The sequence below is a fragment of the Cricetulus griseus genome, chromosome 3 (genome assembly GCF_003668045.3).
Source record: "Cricetulus griseus strain 17A/GY chromosome 3, alternate assembly CriGri-PICRH-1.0, whole genome shotgun sequence".
Lineage (NCBI taxonomy): Eukaryota > Metazoa > Chordata > Mammalia > Rodentia > Cricetidae > Cricetulus > Cricetulus griseus.
In genome coordinates, this window is record NC_048596.1 from 241805283 (window position 1) to 241825157 (window position 19875).

Sequence of the window (19875 nt, forward strand, 5' to 3'; positions counted from 1 at the left end):
AGAACAGTGCAGTTCAGTCCTGGATATGCACTGAATCTGTTTCCATCCAAGCTTGCAGCATCACCGCTTCACACAGTTGACTTTCCTAAAGTGACACAACCAATGGTGGGGACTCTCAGTCTGGCCTTCTGGGAAAGTAAATTTGGAGAAACAGTTAATGACGTAAATTAATTCATTTTAACCTAAGCTAAGTAAATATCCAGGAAAAGTGGCAGCAAAGGCAGCCATGCCCTTTGCAGGTAGCCTTGTATGCAGAATGTCAGACCCCTATCTTAGAACAAGATATTGCAGTAGAATCATAGAAGACACAGGACAATGGTCTCCATGCTCCCATGCCTCACTCTCTTCCTTTTGTAACCCCAACACTCCTGGCCAAATATATTATACAGACAAAACAAAACAGCCAATTTGATGTGCTGGATTTATTATTTTAAAATTGTATAAAGAGCACATGTGCATGAGTTTAAAACACAAGTGAAATGTAAAGAGTTAAAAAAGAAATACAAAAGAAATTTGAGGCATGAAACAAAAAAATACATTCTGTGAATTGAAATAAAAGGTATCCCACTTACTACAAAAATTGTTATTTCAATATATTAAGCAGTCTTTTGATTCGGATGCAGCACAAGACTGAGTTATTCGTTATCAGGCCAGACTGAGACTCACAGAACAGAGGAGGAGCACAGCATGACCCGATGGCCACAGGCAGGGTGGATGTGAGTGGAGGTGGAGCAATGTCCATGAGGTATCACCATAAATAAATCCATTAGCTCGTCAGTGACCAGCGATGAGCAGATCCACCATTTCACTGTCAAGGAAACCCCATCTCCACCAGTTTTCCTTGGATTACTTGCAGTGAGGGTTCTTCACACTTAGAAAAAGAGTGGAGACAAACACTGAGTAGTGGTTGGACCCCAGTGCTATGCTGCCTACCAGTTTCCCAAGTCAGTACTGAAGGTGACAGAGACACAGAAAGGCCAACAACATGACAGTGGACAGATTTATTTTAGAGGGTCTCACGAAATGACTATGTCATGTTGACAGCTTTGCCTCTTGTGTATCCAGCTGCTGTGGCATGCTTCGAGCTGACACAGACAGGGACACTGTGCTCATCTGCTGTTGCCTGAGCCAGCAACCTATTTGTCTGCCCTTGCTTCCAGAACCAGTGTCTGACTGCTTCTATCCTGGTGGCTATGGCCAGAATTGCTGCTGCCCTTCCCTTGCTGACCACTGCCCTTGCTTGGAGGATGCTGAAATGACTTCCTTGTCATTTGAAGATGCTCACAATGCCTATGCTGGAGCCCACAGCTCTCCTATCAGAAGCACTAAGACCCTGAGAAGCATCCCTGTAGGAACTGCACAAGTTTCTGGGGTACAACTAGCCAGACCCGAGCTCAGGTCCCTACTTCATGCTGTACCTCTTCACACAAGCTCCTCACCCACCTTCTCCATCCAAAAGTGTGACATGGAGGTAATAGCAATCCCATACCTCACAGGATCACGGTCCTCAAAACATGATTAGGTGGTTGCTTAAATCAAGCCAGAACCTAGACCTGAAATTCTGGCTAAGTTAATGCTCATTTTCTTAGAAATGTGGGTCTCTGGGGATCTTTCAAACTATGGAAGACCTTCACTGGAGTAAAGTGCAGTTACACGCACATGCGCATACATTTGCAGAACAAGCCTGGCCCTGATTGGCTGCATACTCTGGAGACACTTCCTTCAAATCCACCTAAACACTTAAACACTTTGCTAATACAATTTTACATACAAACACTTACTTCATAGAGTAGAACTCATAGTTCTAAAAGCGGTTTCTCGCTGTCCTGTTTTTCCTCAGCTTCTTCTTCAGATCCTAGGAGGTAGGAAAGAAAAGGAAAAACAGGGTCTCAGTGTGTTAACATTACAAACTTCTTCACTGTAATGTAATGTATGTAAAAAAGATACAAGTTTAATCCTCAAGAGACTGAGATTAATAAACTGCCACTTAACAAAAGTTTGATCTTAGGTTCTGTAGGGGGAATCTTCAAGCACCACCTATACCTATCACTTGGTGAAATGAATCCACTTACATACCAGCCAAAGGAATTCACATATCAAGAATTACTGGCTGCTAGTTTTCATCTCCCTCCTTGTTAAGACGTGTGTGTGGTAAACCTTATTTTATATGTATAGGTGTTCTGTCTGCATATATGTCTGCACAGCACATACATGTCTGAACAGGGTATTGGATCTCCTAGAACTGGAGTTGTAGACAGTTGTGAGCTTCTCTATGGGTGCTGGGAACTGAATCCAGGTACTCTGGAATGGCTGCTAATGAGGTGTCTCTCCAGTCCCACTGGATATGCATTCTGAAGTGTAAATAATATTTAATCTAGGTGTTCTTCTAAACCACTGCACAGGTAGAACTGGGCACAGTGATGGCTCCTAATGTTGAAGGGAGGTGCTGCCAGGGAATGCTGATATTGCTTTGTAGTTTGAGGGGCAGGTCAGTGTTGAGTTGTTATGGGAGCATAGTTTTCTCACAACCAGGGCGGGATTTTAAGAAGGAGAGTGAGAAGAGGGAGGCACTGGTAAGGAGAAGGCAGCCTTGCAGGCTGCAGTAACTGTGGAATGATATGCTCTCATGGGCATGATGTCTTTAGAAATTTCCACTTGATAAAGCAAAGAACATGCATGGTCCAGGGAAAGGCATGGTAGAGAATCTTAAGGTTGTGCCCTGCATTTTAACTTCACAAATATTAACCATTTCCGATGAATTTGGAGTGACTAGGTAAAGGTAAAGTGGTGAGGTGTCACCTCTAGCCCACCAAATGCTTGCTGTATTTGATGGAGATTCTGGGTGGGCTAATTACCTATCACTGTGGGGGGGGGGCAGAAGGTGTCTAGGATGCACATTCCTACTCTCAGGCTCAACTGACAGCCCCCTGAACAATGGCATGAACAAGTGTTTATGCCTTGGGTCTTCTACATACAGCTCCATTCTGCCATCTGGCAGAGGAGAGAGGCCAGCTAGTCCAGGAGCTTGAGCCTGACTTCTGTCTAGTCACTGGATACCACTAAGCATGGCAAAGCCCATGGACTTCTGGGAAGTAAGGCTTCAAAAGGAAAGGGAGACTCCATCAAATACAGCAAGCAGTTGGTGAGTGGAAGGTGAAGCCTCAGCACTTTACCTTTGCCTAGCCACTCCAGATTCACTGGAAATGGTTAATATTTGTGAGGTTCAAAATGTGGGCACAACCTTAAAAGCAGAGGATGGGGAGGAGTGCTGTGAAATTCTGTCCACCAGGGATGACATTCACACACACGAACTCACAGCAGCTGTTGTAACCTGCTCAAGATCATGCATGGTTAAAATGCTAGTGTGGAAGGAGGAGGGGCCCAGCATAGTGAAGGAGGGTTTGGCACTTGATGGCGGCAGGGGCAGGGGCAGGGCAGGGGCAGGGCAGGGGCAGGGGCAGGGGCAGTCACTTTCTCAGGGGCTTCACCACTGGGAGGCTGTCCATGCCCCAGGGGATTACCCCAGGCTCTAAAACCCCGCACATTCAGGCAGCACTAATTGAATTCAGTGGATCAGTTAAAGATAAAAGAGAATGTGGAGCACAAAGCAGATGCACTGGAAGTGCTCACAGGGACCTAGAGGGAGGGAGTGTACATATCTTATATACATGAAGTCTTCAAAGAATAAATAAAAATTTTCTTAAAATTTAGTAAATGTTAAAAAAAACAATTCAAAAAAAAAAACCAAAACAAAACATAAAAGAGAAGTAGCATTAGTCCATATATTAGAGTATAATTTCATGGTCAATTTATTAAGTGAACAATGGTGTCCTTTTGAGAGAGGAAAAAAATCCAAAGTCAGAACTGCTCCACTATACAGTCAACAAAATGCAACAGAAAAGACAGGAAGTGTTATTTAAACAACAGAACAAGCTAATGTTATCCTTCTGAAAAAAAGACAGACAAAAGTCAAAACAAGCCCTCTGTGTGTCTCCAAATACCTTATCTAACCAGGAAATCACCAAAACAGTCTTAACCAATGCATTCAAAGGACACATACACTCAACTTAAGAAAGAAAAGAAAAGCATGAGAAAAACAGCCAGAGATTGTCAAGAAGGGTAAATATTAAAAATGAACAGAGATTGAAGAAACAAGCCCTGGAATGGGAAAGCTGCAGTCAGGAGCATCCGTGAGAAGGAATTCAGGAAAGCAAGTGCAGACAGCAGGGGCATTTGGCATCACTGGGGAGTGACAGACAGGATCTGGTCTGCACAGCAAAGACCACTGGATGATGAGCAGAGACAGGCACTGGCCAGGTAACACCAATATGCGCACCGGGGACAGTGGGGATCAGGGAGATACTGGACAAATTTTCCTGGGTTTGTTGAGCCATTAACTCATACGTCTCATAAGCTGAAGGCATGTGAAGAAGGATCTACACTGAGGGCCACATCTCCAGCCTGGTGGTAAACAGGGAACACAGGAAATACAACAGGTCAGAATGTATGGGACACCAGGAAAGCAACATCTAGAAGAAACTACAGTTTTAAATGCCCATATCAGACCATAAGAAAGATCAAGTCAACCAAGAAAATAAGTGACTCTTTAAAAAGTAGAGACAGAATGTGCCAAATGCAATCCAAAAAGAGTGAAAGAAATAGCTGACTTAGCACACTCCCAGCAAATGACTTTTAACAAATGGCAAGTGTGTTCAGTGGGGAGTCACCATTTTGTTAACTGACTCAAAGACAATGGACAGACAGCCAACATCAAGAGGACATGCATGTAGTCCTTTATTTCTTCTATATATGAAAAGTGACATTAATTATTAATTAGGTAATTAAGTAATATAATAAAATTAATATAGTATACTAAAATACACTATAATTCTAAGAAAATGCAAAACCTAACAAACAAAATATCCCAAATCTTGATTGAAACTTCTATATAAAAACCACAGGAAAATTCCCTTATGGCCCAGAGTGAAGGTAAAGAGATCTTCGATGTCTACAAACACACTATCCTCAAAAGAGTAAAGCCATGAACATAATACTCGAGAAGAGCACAGGACAGGCACCAGGTGGCAGTGGCCTGAAGACTGCCGGCCCAGGACAAAGGCCTCACTCAGCCTTGGTCAGAGAAGCTTCTGCCACCACCAGAGGTAAATGGAGAATGCCATGGATGCTTAGGCCACTCAGGGTACTGAGAATAAGTGAGTGTGGTGTGCTTGGTCCTACCAAGGACATCCATATCACCTCCAAGGCCCAGAGAGCATCATGGGAAAAGGACAGAACGACTGTGAGACCCATCCCAGGGAGGGGGTATGAATCCACCACCTGATGGATGTGATAAGGATACTGCAATAATGAACTCAGCAGCTGCAGCTGCCTGAATAAGAGTGGGAAGATCAACCGTCAGTCATGAATGGGGAGGGCTCAAGGGGCCCTGCTCCTCCCTGGAGAGCTACTCAATGCTGGTGGCTACTGGGGAAGGAGTAGTCACTGTCTTCATCAGTGTGGCCACTTGTGAGTTCCCCCTGCCACAGAGGACAGCTTCACACCTGTGCTCACAGGGATGCTGGTTAAAACCAGTAGGTCACAAAACCAAGCAAAAGACATGAGATGTGTGTGTGTGTGGGGGGGGGTAGTGTGATCAGATTGTGCTATATAAATGTATGGGATTATCAAAGAATCTAGTTGAAAATATGAAAAAAAACATGCAAAGGAAAAGACATAAATCATGTGGAACAGGAACATGGAAGACATGTCAGGGTCACCAGGGACATGTGTACGAGAGCACAATGGGCAACTCTCCAGTTTTGTTAGACGACAAAAACAAAGGTATGCAGACAGCATCAAGTGTTGGCAAGGATTCCGAGAGAATTAAGCCAATATCCACTTCTTAAAGGACATAAGAAACAAAGAACTTCAAAGAGCAGCATACAAAAAGTTCTAGAGACATTTACCATACAGTTCAATAAATCTTTTGAAAATCCAAGAAAGATAATAAATTTCCAAACACATATGTGGCTACTCATAGCTCAATTACTTTCATTAACTCAAACTGCAAAATTTGACTTGCCACTGACTGACAAATGGTGCAATGTCACACCGTAAAAGGAACAAGAATAATGCTCGCTGGGGGCTGTCACTTCCTAAGACTTTAGACTGAAAAAACAGCTGAATGCAGAAACCACACTATAAGACCATTGTTAGAAAATGTCCAGGAGAAATAATGTCCAGACAGGAGGCAGAACAACAGTCTCCTTAGGATGAGGCGTACAGGCACGTGTGTGGGGGGGGAGTGTTAAGGGCAACCAGGCTTGGTAAGTTTATTGGTTTAAGAAAATGACCTAAAATTATCACTTGCCCTAACCCATAACCCTGCCGTAATCCCTCAAATGACCCCTAGGTGGGAGTAGACACCGCAGACAAAAGGCCCTGGGGAAGAATTTATACATTCACAAAAGATGAATTTATTTATAGTATGGAAAATTATATATATCTACACAGAGCTAAAACACCTATTAATTAATAACCCTATGAATGAGTTTTAAATGCATTAAATACATTCCCTATATAAAGGGAACCTAATTTAGAGCCCTTCTGAGGGATAACGGATTCTAATCGTCACATCTGGGTGTCAAGAATGAGGCAAGGTTCCTCTCAAGCAGGTTCATGAGTACTCTCAGAATTTTAGTGCCTTGCACAGAATAATTTCATACAGTTTGAAGTATCCATCCATCGGTCTGTCTGTCTGCCACATTAGGATCAAACCCATGGTTTTCACACACACGCTATAGACAAGTGCTACCTCTGAACTGCACATCTTTAGCCCCAAGCTGGTCTGCACTTCACACCAGACTTTCCTGACCTAAGCAATCCACTTCGTTCACACTTCTCTCTGGCCACATTCAGCACCTGAGCGGTTACTAGAAGAGGGCTGTGCCCTCTTCCTCTAAACACGGGACATACAAGCAAGCAGGCTGTTGTTAAGACTAAAATGTTAGCTTTGTAAACAGTGACAGTTCAGCAACACATCTGCTAAGATGCATTGAGTTCTTAGATTCCTTAATGCCCACTCTAAATTTCAAGTTGTTCCTTCATAAGAATACATTTTCATTACACTTCCTTCAATTTCCTCTTCCACTTTAACTCAACCCTCCACCAGAAAGAAATCTACCATGTGTCAAGTAGTGAGTAGTTCAGGTGCTTGGGAACAAGGCAAGCAAGGCAGCCCAGTCTCCAACACACTGGTCTCTGGGCAAGTGGTTCCTCTCATCCTCAGCACTGTGACAGCCTGCACTGGAGAGCCGTTACGGCACATTACCTTCTGCAGTAATTTTACTGTTTCCCAAATTAAACACTCAGATAACATAAGTGTGACACAAGAGAGCAAGCCCTTTGAGCATCCACTTCCATTCACCACTACTAATGTGCATCTTGTGTAAAGAAGAAAGACAACAGAATTGGTCTGGCTTGGTCCTTACAACCCAGTGGTAATTCCCCAAAGGACCACTAGGTGGTGGCAGACATCTCAGACAGAGGCCCTGCATTAGTCCTGAACAGCTTAATAGGAAAGAACTGCTTCATGGTATTATTGGCAGTTCTGAGCTCCCTGTTGAGAAAACAAATTGATATTGAGAAATTGCAATAGTTTGGAGAAACTAAACTAAAATAGTTACATTTAAATTAGATTATAAATTTCATTTTTCAAACAAGTCCTAGACATACAATATCTGAATTATATACAAAATATTACGTAGTAAAACGTTTCACTTTTAATTCTACTTTCTACAGGCAGACTGATGTTAACATACACCTGTACTTCATGGGGTATATGATTTTACCATTTCAGACTGTTTTAGATCCCACAGCAATTAAACACAATGTAAGTAACTGCAAATGCAGCAACACTGCACAGGCTGCACCTTCTGTTGTTTTCATAGCTCTTTCTGCCAACTGTTAATGGAGTTTAAGATGTTCCCTCTCTCTAGTGTTGGGACTACAACAATGTAGCCTCTAGCTCAAGTTCCATCCTAGGGGCAGAGACAGACCAACTGGCTGCTAGAGACAGTACAGATGGCACAGGGTAGAGAGCTGTCAGCCCTGTGGATGGAACAGGCACTAGAGGTCCCTGGGTACCCTAACTAAGAGTGCAGGAGGGTGGGCAGGTGGAGAAGGCTGAGTGGAGGTTCTTGGAGCTTCAGCTAGAGCTAGAATGTCCAAAACAGAAGCAGTGAGATGCATGGCAGCTTGCAGGCCCTGGAGCTCAGCTTTTCTGGAAAGTTAAGAAGAGAAAGAAGGCCGGTGAGGTGGAGAGGGGTAACAGAGGTGATTTTGGCCAGGTCACTGAAGGCTTTGGGCAGGGGGCTGACCCAGCCATTCTGGCACTTGCACAGACATGCGAAGCTATAAGCAAGGAGGCCTGAGCACAACTGTCATAATGGAACCAGCACTGTGACCGGCACCATCACTCACTGATGCTGTCCTATGTCTGTTCTGTGTCTGACTGCTCTTCTCCAATAGTACAATAAGCTCACCTTACAGAGCGGCTGTAAGATGTGATGAACCAGTAACCCTGGTAGCAGGTACCTGCCTGTAAAGTCCCAGCAACTTAAAACATTTTTTATGTTGTATCAAAATAAATGTAAATAGAGATTTTTCACCTCACCCACTATAGCAATTGAAGCACTCTGAAGTGTTCCACACAGTGGTATTACATTCACATTACTATGCAACCATCAGCATGATTCATTTGCACAACTTCCTCCGTCCTGGGCAGCCATTATTTTTCTGACTCTTGGATCTGACCTCACTGATAACCTCAATAACCAGAGTCATGCAAGTGGTAACTTTTTTGGATCTGGCTGATTTCATTTCACATATTCTGCTCTAGGTTTACAGATGTTGTGGCATGGGTCAGAATTTAATTCCTTTTTAAGGCTATGGTGTGTCACACTTTATGTGTTAACCTGTTGATAGCTACTGTACACAATGCTGCTATGATTACAAGGGCTCAATGTGTCTCTTGAATTGGTTTTCCTTCTTCTTGAACAGACAGCCAGAGAAGCAACTGTTGAGTGATACCATAATTAATCCTATGTTGAATTTTGTTGGAAACCATGTCGTTTTCTACAGGAGCTGTGTCATTTTGTTCTCTTAATTGTTGCACATGCATATATGACCTGTTCCATGTCCTCACCAAAGTAGGGGACTTTAAAAATACGTGCAATAACAGGATACAGTGGCATCTTAGCATGGCTTTTGTTTGTATTTTTCCAAAGATTACTGGAGTTGGCCTGCTTCTACACAGAACTGGCTTTGTGCATACCTTCTTTGGAAAATGTTTACTCTAGACCTTTGGACATTTGTAGTCAGGGCCTGCTGCGGTTGCTATAGTTAAGTGCACTCTGGCAGCTGGTTATTGAGAAACAAACCTAGTAGCTGTGGAAGAGAGGAAGTGGCAGATAGTAAATCAAGAAATGGCATCTCTTTGGAACCGGTAGAAATGGTGTGACTTGAAGCAGATGACGCAGGCTAATCAAAAGCCTAAGAATGATGAGGGGTCAGCCATGAGTGAGAGAGGCCATCTTGAGACACTACCTGACGGGAGCACTTAGACTGAGGAATGTGGGTAGGGATGGAGGAATGAAGACAGAACCAAGTCTGCTCCCTTCTTCCTTTTTTCTGGGACATAAATCACAAGTTCCAGTGTCTATGGCATTCCAGGACTTCTGTCTTTAGATCTGTCTCACCAATGGTCTCCTGGGAGACTCTACCTACTCAGATTTATATCATGGCAAGTTCAGTATCTGCTGAACAGACTGGGAAATAGGGCAGGAGATGGAAAAGGAGGGGCTTCAAAACAGACCAACACAAACAGTGAGTGACAGCTTTACCTGCTTCAGACTCAGGAGGGGAGTAAAACTGACCATCAGAAAGTCCTGCAGGGATGAGAACCGCCCTCTCTGAAGCATCCTGAACTAGCAGGAGTCCTAGAAGAGAAGAAATGCAGATGCTAAGAACCACATCACCTTCTTGGTATCTTCCTGGCAAGATTAACTGTTATAATAATGGTATTTCAATATAGCAATTAAACTATTAGCAAAATAAGGTACTTTGAAAATCTTTCAACCATCAAATAAAAATTTCATTAATAAACTATACATCAACCCTGTGAAGATTAAAGAAAAACAGAATACAAATAGTTTTAATAATCATTTCCAATTACTCCTTGGCTGAGTATGCAGACCTTCACTTCCTTGAGTATTCTCATTTCTCTACAATCATCAACACCAACTTCAAAAGCAAACACAGAGTGAAATCAAAACTGAGTCAGCATGGACAATTAACTGGTCTACTCTCTAGACAAGGTTAGAGAAATGGAAGCAGCCAAATACACTGACTACACAGCCTTTTACCAACATGTAGGAGCGCTGCAGATAATAAATTGCTATTTGTTTATTTTACTTTTTAAATATTTTTTAATTATATGAGCATGTGCATGCACATACTCCAGGATGCCTGTGTAACTGTGTCCGTGTGGAAGTATGTTCGTGTGGGTGCTGGTATTCATAGACCAGAAGAGATCATCTGGTCCCTAGGAACAGGAATTACAGTCACTTGTGAGCCACCCTACTTGGGTGCTGGGAACCAAACTCAGGTCCTCTATAAGTGCAGGACACACTTGTAACAGCGAAGCTATATCTCTCTGGCCCTGGTGTCTATTTTATTTAATTTTTCTCAAAGAAAAACATGGTATTAAAAAGCAAAAAGAGGAGTGACAGAACTTCATATGAGGAGGCAGACCATCTATCCTTGGAGATTTTTTTTTTTTTGCTGTGGGGGTGGGGGAGCTTAAATCAGTGAAAGTGTTAGGAACTGTGGTAGCAAGTATCTGGCCACACAGCAGACACCAGTTATATGGCCCATGTGCCACTACAATGATGACAAATGCTGCTTTAAATTTCATGAAATGTGTTTTCAGTTTTTAACATAAAAGTCACTTTACTGTAATGAACTCACAAATAAAATCATCATTCAGCTAGATGAGTGTAGCCACTCAACAAATACTTGCTCAGCCCTGAACTCTATACCTCTAATGAACTTCTATACAGCCACTTTCTGTATCAGTTACATTTTAATGCATTTATCCACCACCAAAAAAGGAAAGTAAAGATAGCTAAAGCCAGAGAAACAGTTAGCTATATATCCTCTTTCATGAGTCCTTTACTTGCCTTGTCCTTTCTCAGCACCTAATATGACCTGTCCTTCTCATCTTTCTACAGGGTATACTGGACTAATAGACACATGTATATGTATAAATAAATGTATGTACATGTATAAATAAATATACGCACATATAATATAATGCATACATTATAGGCTAGTATCTACATATGAGGGAGAATATGTATGACTTTGCTTAATGTTCACTTCTTTTTAATTTTTTTCATGTTTGTTTGTTTGTGTTTTTGTGCCCATGTGGGGATGAGCACATGCTACAGTGTATAATCAGAAGACAATTTGTGAGATGGTTCCTCTTCCACATTGTGGGTTTTGGGGACTGAGTTTAGGTCATCAGACATGGCGGCAGGCATCCTTACTCACTGAGCCAAATCTCCTGCATCTACATTCAGCTTTAGATACTGTGAAATAGCTTTAATCACATAACCATTCAAACCTAAATCATGTTAGCATTTGGTATGTTTTCAACAATGTTCAGTTTGGTGTTTATATATAATAAAAAGTGTCTTCCCTCCACTAACTTGACACTCCTCTGCTAAAACAAAGGACACAGAAAGGCAGAAGCATCTTGGATCACTGCTCTGTAAATTCACTCTTGAATTAGAATTCTTTTGTCAATTTGCCTCTCTCTGTTGAGAAAATTTTTCAAATCAAACTTCATGTAAAGTGATTCTTGATCCTGTTGCTTTTGGAGCTATAATTATGTTTAATTTTTCTATATAACACAAGATTTTTTTCCCTGGCAAATTGAGCCAGATGCTGGGAAAGGATCCAACAGGGATATGTCTGAAGCAGCATGCCTAGCTAAACCTAGTTCTAATCCATTCCCCTTCCTGAGGAGTGGGTAGCATTGAAGCATTAAAGGCTTCAATGGAGAAGAGCCCAGGTCAGTAACCAGCCACACAGCTCTCAATGGACCATCTGAGCTTCCTCCTCAAAATCCTGGCACACTGGATACCATGTGGTTATATAATAACTTTGTCAGTTCTTAGAAGAATACAGTGCCAGATGTCACTCAGCCACTCAAAGGAGGCCAGTGGAAGGCTGTGAAGGCAGGGCACTGCTATAGCTGGAGTTCTACTCTCAACTCCAAATAAAACCACCATGGTCCCAGTGCCAGGGTCTGTTCTATCTGTGGCCCATCCTAAGCCTGTGTATACACTGCAATACGGCACTCTGCAGAGCCACTGGCTTCTTTAAAACTGCTTCCTCTACTCAAAATAGGTTCATCATGCTCCACCCCTGAAAGGAACGGTTCTGCTCTATATAAATGCTTAGCGACCTATGAGGATCTTTACAATGAGAAAAGATCAAGCCACCTGAGGAAAAGCTCTTTTTGTTACTTTATGAATGTCTGTTCAACCATATCTTCTAGGCCATATCTTCTAGGAGTCTGATCCAGTAGCCAGAAAGCAGAGCCACTTGGCCACTATGTGCTCATCTACCCACTTACTTTCCCCTCAATTCAGACACAGCCACGGAGGAGCATGATCCACTGCCTCAGTTTGGTCCCTGAAGCTTCGCTCACAGTAAGAATCCCCATCAGTTCCCTGCAGTATGGTGTGTGCAAGCCTGGGAGGCTCAAAGTAAAAATCACAAAAATCTTCTTACTGTTTTCTTCTTCTGCCTCTTGAGGCAACACTTTGAAATCCAGGAACCACGTCTCGATCCAGGCGAGGATGAAGGAAATGATGGGCAACACATAGCCAAATGCCCCTTGAGAGAAAAGCTGGGGAACAGGAGGTGTTGAGGGAAAGTAGTCACCATCAGCTCACACAGGAAGGAGGGCTTCATCATGGCAGAGGGCAGTGGTACAGAGAAGGAGAGCCACACATACCTTTGAGAGGATCACTTTTGCTAATAAAAAGGCACTGGTTACTGCTGTCGTCAACTGCAAGACACATAATACAACACTCCTCAAACAGGACATTTCACACCATGAGGGCTCCTCCATCAATCAGAAAGCTGAGTCAAGAGCATACAGTGCCTCAGCAAACAGTGTCTAGCCTGGCTACTTCCCATATTATTTGTGCTACCCCACACACCCATTCTAGGAAAAATGGATTTTCTGTGGCACACAATCTGGGTGGCTGTATACAACATTCCTTCTGTAGAACTTCCCAATTAATGTGTTGGGAAAACCTGTCAGTACAAGGTACAACTCTAATACACCTAAGAAAGGGTAGGTGACATGCATAGATAGGGCTCTCACTAGGGTTGTGAATCCCAGAGCAATCCTGCCTGCTGAACTAATATTATTGCTCCCTCTTCCAACTAAAACTAGCATGGTGAAGCCTAAGGGGAGTGAATGGCAGAAATGACTAAAGTGACTGGCAGGAAGGAGGAGGTCAGAATTCACTGAGTGTTTGTCTATAAGTATTAAGCACAAAACACACAGCAAAGTAATTTACTAGAGAAAACATTTCAGTATCAGACAAAATTTACTTTAAAGACTGATACCAGTTGCTCTTGGGTGATTTAGCTGAGTTCCCCTTCCTGCAAATAAATTAAAATCAGAAACAAAAAATGGGATTTGACCTTCCTTATGTAGACTGATATACAGTACAGTACCATTTGAATCTAAGCTGAAATCAATTGGAAAATAAAAGCAGGGGCCTTATTGTGATTCCCTGAACATGTCTGGGCAAATCTCTTCCATTACAAAGGCCGAGATGGACAGTATGACAAACATGAGTCTATTGGAGTCTCTGGAATAAAATGTGCCAATTGCAGAATGTTATGGGAAAACAGAAAGGTGTAATGATCAAAACTCCCATGATGTCAGCAAAAGAGATGGGAACCAGCTTGCTGAAATGATCAGTTACATCCTGGAAATGGGACTCTAAATGACAGCATATGTGACCTGCACCTTGCAATGTGGAAGGTAGCCACAGGCAGAGCCAGCCCTGGACCACTATCTCCTGGGCAGTATTGCTTCTATTCTTGCCTGCCCAGTAGAGACTACTACTGTTGGATTTCAACTTGTTCCTGTATACCTTTTTCTAGTACAAGGAGCTCAACAGCTCTGCACCAGTCCTCTCTCTGCCTCACTAGGTTTGTGAAAAGTGATGGACAACATTCAGGACACCCATGTACATGGCAAAATGATGCAGCCTGCCAGGTGACTCTTCCGTTCAGTTTCTTAATATTTACTGAAAATGAACAGAATGTGCCCAGCCTCTGTGCTAGCTGAAAGGAAAGAGACTGGAGGTGGCCTGGCCTGGAGAAACTAGAAGAACAGAAGGTAATGACAATGGCTTTTCCCTCTTTGACAGTTGGTTGACATGTCTAAGGACATGTTGAGGATTCCAATCACTTAGCAGATAAACCTCTGAGCATGCCTGGGAGGGTGTTTCCAGAGAGGTTTAATGGAAGGGAAAGACCCACCCCGAATGTTGGCAACAGCATTCCATGGACTGGGGTCTAAGACTGAGTACAAAGGAGAAAGTGAGCTGAGACCAGCATTTATTTCTCTGCTTCCTGACTATGGATGCCATGTGACCAGCTGCCTCATACTCTTTGCTTGCCTGTAAATGGACTATACCTCAAACTGTGAGCAAAATAAACTTATCTCTTCTCAAGTTGCTTATGTCACTTCAAAGACAAAAGTAATTAATACAGTCTATCACGTGGAATTGAGGGTGGCGGCACGGGGTACATGGGACTGTCATTAAAAACAAGGCATTTCCCACATATCTCAGTTGGAGGCATACTCCTGGACCTCTAGACTCCTCACTAAAGACCCTGCCAGTAAATGAACTAGTTATCTTTATTGCAGCAAGACCTTGGCAAATTAAACCTACTAAAGTGAGGGGAGAAGGGGACTTAGAGAAAATGGGTGAAATTAGAGATTATTAAAATCCTGTCTCCTCTCAGTACAGCCTGCTGTGACCATCCTGGCCACCAGCCCCCGAAGATGACCCACGATGGCACTCACTCACCGCTATTGCCCACCAATGGCGCAGTCTGCATACAGCATATCCAAGTATCAGCACTTTAAATCGAAACACTGCCAAAAGCTGAGGGGGAAATGGTAAGAAAAGTTACTCAAATATGTAAAAAAATAAAGCAGCTTCAATTTACTATCATTTTTCTGACTCAGCTGTGGATAGCCCAGAGACGCTTGAATCCCAGACTGCCAAATGGACGTGTGGAATTGGGGCCCTGGATTCTTCCAGCCAAGGTTTCAAATCAAGTCCCTATTATCAATATAAATAGGAATAAAGAGAAACCAGAGAGAGGGACTAGCTCTTCCTCCAAGGGCCCAGGGCCTGTCAGTGTGCTCAGCTTTAGCTAGAGAGAGGATGGGCATGGGAAGGGCTCCTCTGCTGGCCTTCCTTGTCTCTCACTGACTGTTTCTTTTCCTGCACTATCAACTTAGTGAGACAGAGGACACTGAGTACCAAGTGAGCAGGCAGGCAATTCAGGGAAAAGAAGCATGGCCACTGCTCAGAGGAAGGAAAACAGCACTGCAATTCTAGCCTATCTCAAGGGACTGTGCCTCTTGGTGTTGTCATCATATCTGAATTAGGATATAAAACACTCACAAATATATCAAAGTAAGAGGAGTAGTAGTCATAATGAATCACTTCCCTCTTCAGTGTGTTCTCGATGCCTCCATTCACCTAAGGGAAGCAGCAGCAAAATGAGGAGAGGAGTAAGTAAGCATCAAACAATAAGGCTTCTACATACTTCCCTATAAACCTCCCTGGAACTCAGAAATGTTCAAAGGTGGAATAAAAAACAAACAAACAAAACAAACCCCCCCCCCCAAAAAAAACCCCATCATCTTGATTTGTCTTCACCTATTTCTTGGAAGAGTCTGGGACCCTGATCTCATAGCAATCATCCCCAAGGCCAGTTGCCATGACATAGAACATATGTGCCAATATTTTCTAGGCTAGTTTTGTTTTAATTTGCTCTTGATATTTAAAAATTTGACACATACATTTTCTTGCATTAAAAAATAGGAACAGATTGGACCTAGAAACATATATAACACAGTTATAACAAATGAGGACAATAAAATCTAATAGGATGCCCTCCTTTTTGTTCTTTACACTACCAAAATGGATTTTAAATGATCAACTTCAGAATTCTGGAGATTAAATTATGTACAGTAATTTAAAAAAAAATCAGGTAGGAGTCATATTCCAGGCCATTTATGCAGCCCAGGCAGGCTCTCCATAACCTTGGGCTGTGGCTCAGCCTTGTCAATTCAAATTTCTTTCTGAGTACAAAAGCAGTCCTAACAGACACCTTAGAAAAGGACAGAACAACTAAGCAGGCAACTGGGTAAGAAGGGAAATTAATAAAGAATCATTTCACAAGATTCCATAGTTGCTCAACTTGGTATAGAAATGGTCACATGGACAGCGAGGTCTTAGCTATTCCATTGACTTGCATTTGCTACAGGATTAGAGGCAAAGCATGGACACTATTTTGTGCATTACAAGTATTAAGGAGTTTAGGGTTCTGAGTGACAAGTATTAATCAATACTTGTCATACAAGTAGCTATAGATCTTCTTGGCTGTTCATCTGCACAAGTGAAGCATAGAAGTCAGCTATAGACCTACTTGGCTATTGATCTGCACAAGTTAAGCATAGAAAAGAGAAGTCATGCAAGCCACGTAGCCTCATGCTGTGTCTCTGCAAACTACAAAAAGTTACCACCCAGAATATTACTTCCAGTGGCCCACACAAAGAAGGTTCTCTAGCACAGAGAGCTCCCTCCTGCTTCTGCTTCCTGAACGCACACTGGCCAGGAGGAAATGTTTTTCTTTGCCCTCTGGGTGCACTGTATCTTAACTCTCTGTTGCCTACTAGCAGAGTTCTTATAGTCTATGTCTGCAACCAAACTTAAATTTTAAATCCTTATTTCATAATCTTTCATTCAGGGGTTCTCCAGTAGACCACTACAGTTCAAACCAAGACTCTTCCAATCATCTTTCTAGAATAAACCGAGCATCCCTTAGCCACACATCTGAAATCTTAATTGCTTCAAAACCTGAGGCTTTCTAAGTACTCATTCTGCAAGTGGGAACTTCCACATTTGATCTCACAGGAAGGGTCTCAGTTCAACTTCAGGTCCCCTGGAGAGTGTAACCCAGCCATCAGACTACATGGATAAAGTATAAATAAGTAAATTTGTCATTATACTTGGTCTCATTCCAAAGATATCTTTCTATGTGTATGTAAATATTCTAATACCCTCACAATCTGGAGTTTGAAGCACCTCTGAGCGCAAGCACTTTGCGTAAGGGACAGTGTCTCTATACTCTTCTGGGTTCCATCAACAGAGTGGTCTGAAACACTGGGGTGGATACAAATTGACTGTCAACAAGTCTGCCACCACCTCCTCAATGTGTCTCTCAGATGAGTTCTTTCTCCCTAGTTAGGCACCTTGAGTGGCATTCCTTCACCAGCTTCTGACTGTGTTCTTGCTGCCAACCTGCCTCTAGCTTAATTTAGCAGCTCACCATTGCTGGTGATCTTCACAATGATATTCACTCATTGATAAAGTATCTGCCAGGAACCTACTGAGTGCACAGCATTGTTCCAAATACAAGAAATACTTCAGTAAGTAAAACAATGTGTGTCTTCAGGAGCTTGCCATTGTGTAAAAGACAACAACAACAAAGAATCACAACACATAGATACAAGACAGTGACAGAATAATGGTGACATTTACACTGATACCAGCATGACAGGATCTCACAGTCTCCAAGAGGATACAGGAAACTAATAATTTCATACAAATGGAACACTACTATAGTGGTCTTAAGATAGATAGAGCCTGTTCCATTCTCAAAGCAGGAGGCCAGAATGGCTGAGGGACAAAATGAACCACTGACAGATAAGGTGGACAGTGTTTCAATAAAGGAGTGTCTTTCAGGGGGCTCAGGTTAGGTGGTGAGAAACACAAGCAACCAGACCCAAGGCTTTAAGAATAACAGCATCTGGCTTAGACAAACGCAGAATTACAATAACTTCCACCTGTTTATTTTATTAATGTATGACTAGAGAACCTAAAATAATATATGTCCAAGTTTGCATTTTATTTCTATTTGGCAGTACTTACATACATAATTATTGGGCAATATAATCCAATAGTTCTCCAAATTATTCTAGAACTTGTTCAACAAAATATGAAGAAATTACCTCTTTTGCAAAATCTTAAACAAGAGAATGAAAAAGTGGATATATATAGAATGCATATTTCAGAAGCATTTTACACATATATTTTAATATTAAAAATTATATACATGGGTGCTTTGTTGCCTGCATATATGTTTATGCACCATGTGTGTGCCTGGTGTCCTAAGAGGCCAGAAGAGGGCATCAGATCCCCTGGAACTGGTGTTAACAGATGTGTGTGCCATCATGTTGTTTAGAATCAAACCTAGGTCCTCTGGAAGAACAGCCAGTACTCCTAACCACTGAGCCATCTCTCCACCCTCAATATTTTGTCTTTGTTTTTAAGGGGAAGATCTAAAAAGACCCAGGAAATAGTTATTTTTGCCTTTGAAGTCAGGTTTTCCTCAACCTCTCAAACCAAGGCACAGGCATGGATAAACCAGGCCATGTACAATGAGTACTGCAGTGTCCTAGAGAGGTTTTGTAAAGCCAGACAGCTGAATCCATCCTACAGGCTGTGTTGGTCTCAACTCTGTATCATTAAACTAAGTACCAGGAATTCAAATTTTGTAATCCCAGAGGAAGTGAACTTGAAGTTTACCAGGTGAGTTTCACATACTAACACTAAAAAGTAAGAAGTGCTTATTAAGTCAGCTGGAGATGGTATCCACTACATCATTTGAAAAAGGATGGAATTCACTAAATAATACAAAAATGATGAGAAAAAAATTAAACTTCTGTACATCTGGAAACAAGAAGTTATGAACAAAATCAACTTACATTTAACTCTATTATCCATAGTAATGTTACAAATAAGAGGTCAAAGGTAACAAACAGACAGAAAGTCCTCCTGACATCCGATATGCCTTTCTTTTCCCTTCCTTCATAGGATTCAATCCTGGCCATGAGCTGTGCAGGGTTGATGGGATGGATGTCACGTAGAGAAGCATGTGAACTCTGGCTCCCAGTCAGAGTATTTTCCATGTCTTCTGGCTGGTGGTTCATCCTGGAGGAGGATTGAAGGAGTCTCCATCCAACTCCACCATCCCTAGTGAGAAGCAACCTGCAGAGAACAAAAGAGAAAATCTATGTTAATCCCATGAGGGAGTCATACAAGCATCCTCACCAGCGGGAGATTCAGTCTAATTGAGCCACAGGGCTTTGTCATAAGACATTTATGTTTGGACAGGAAAAAATGAGTAAGTATAATAAGAAGCAACACTTGTACTCAATATTACTAAGTAGCTGCTTTAGAAAAGAATGCCATTGAGTAAGAAAACAAACTTACAGTAGGAAACGGTGAAGACAGGGTATTAAGCACAACACCAGAGTATTCCCTGGAACCTACAGCCAGCTCCTTGGCCACACCAGCAAGTAAGTCTCCATGGTTTTGTTATTACCTGTGGGCTAGGAAGCCATAAACCAAATATCTCCCCAGATGGTGGAAACAGAACACATGAACTAGCTATAAAATAGTTCCTAGTAAG

General features: G+C 42.2%; 1 protein-coding gene across 1 annotated transcript in view; it reads right to left on the reverse strand.

Moving 5' to 3' along the window:
• Positions 1-407: 407 nt before the first annotated feature.
• Positions 408-19875, reverse strand: part of Stard3nl (STARD3 N-terminal like) — a 38661-nt gene continuing 19193 nt past the window's right edge. The window contains exons 2-9 of the mRNA XM_027409378.2: positions 19169-19451; positions 15798-15875; positions 15192-15269; positions 13088-13141; positions 12862-12979; positions 9903-9998; positions 1782-1855; positions 408-871 (exon numbers count right to left, since the gene is read on the reverse strand). Of these exons, the coding sequence (XP_027265179.1) occupies positions 1797-1855; positions 9903-9998; positions 12862-12979; positions 13088-13141; positions 15192-15269; positions 15798-15875; positions 19169-19393 (708 nt within the window). The 5' untranslated portion in view covers positions 19394-19451 and the 3' untranslated portion in view covers positions 408-871; positions 1782-1796. The remainder of the gene's footprint in view (positions 872-1781; positions 1856-9902; positions 9999-12861; positions 12980-13087; positions 13142-15191; positions 15270-15797; positions 15876-19168; positions 19452-19875) is intronic.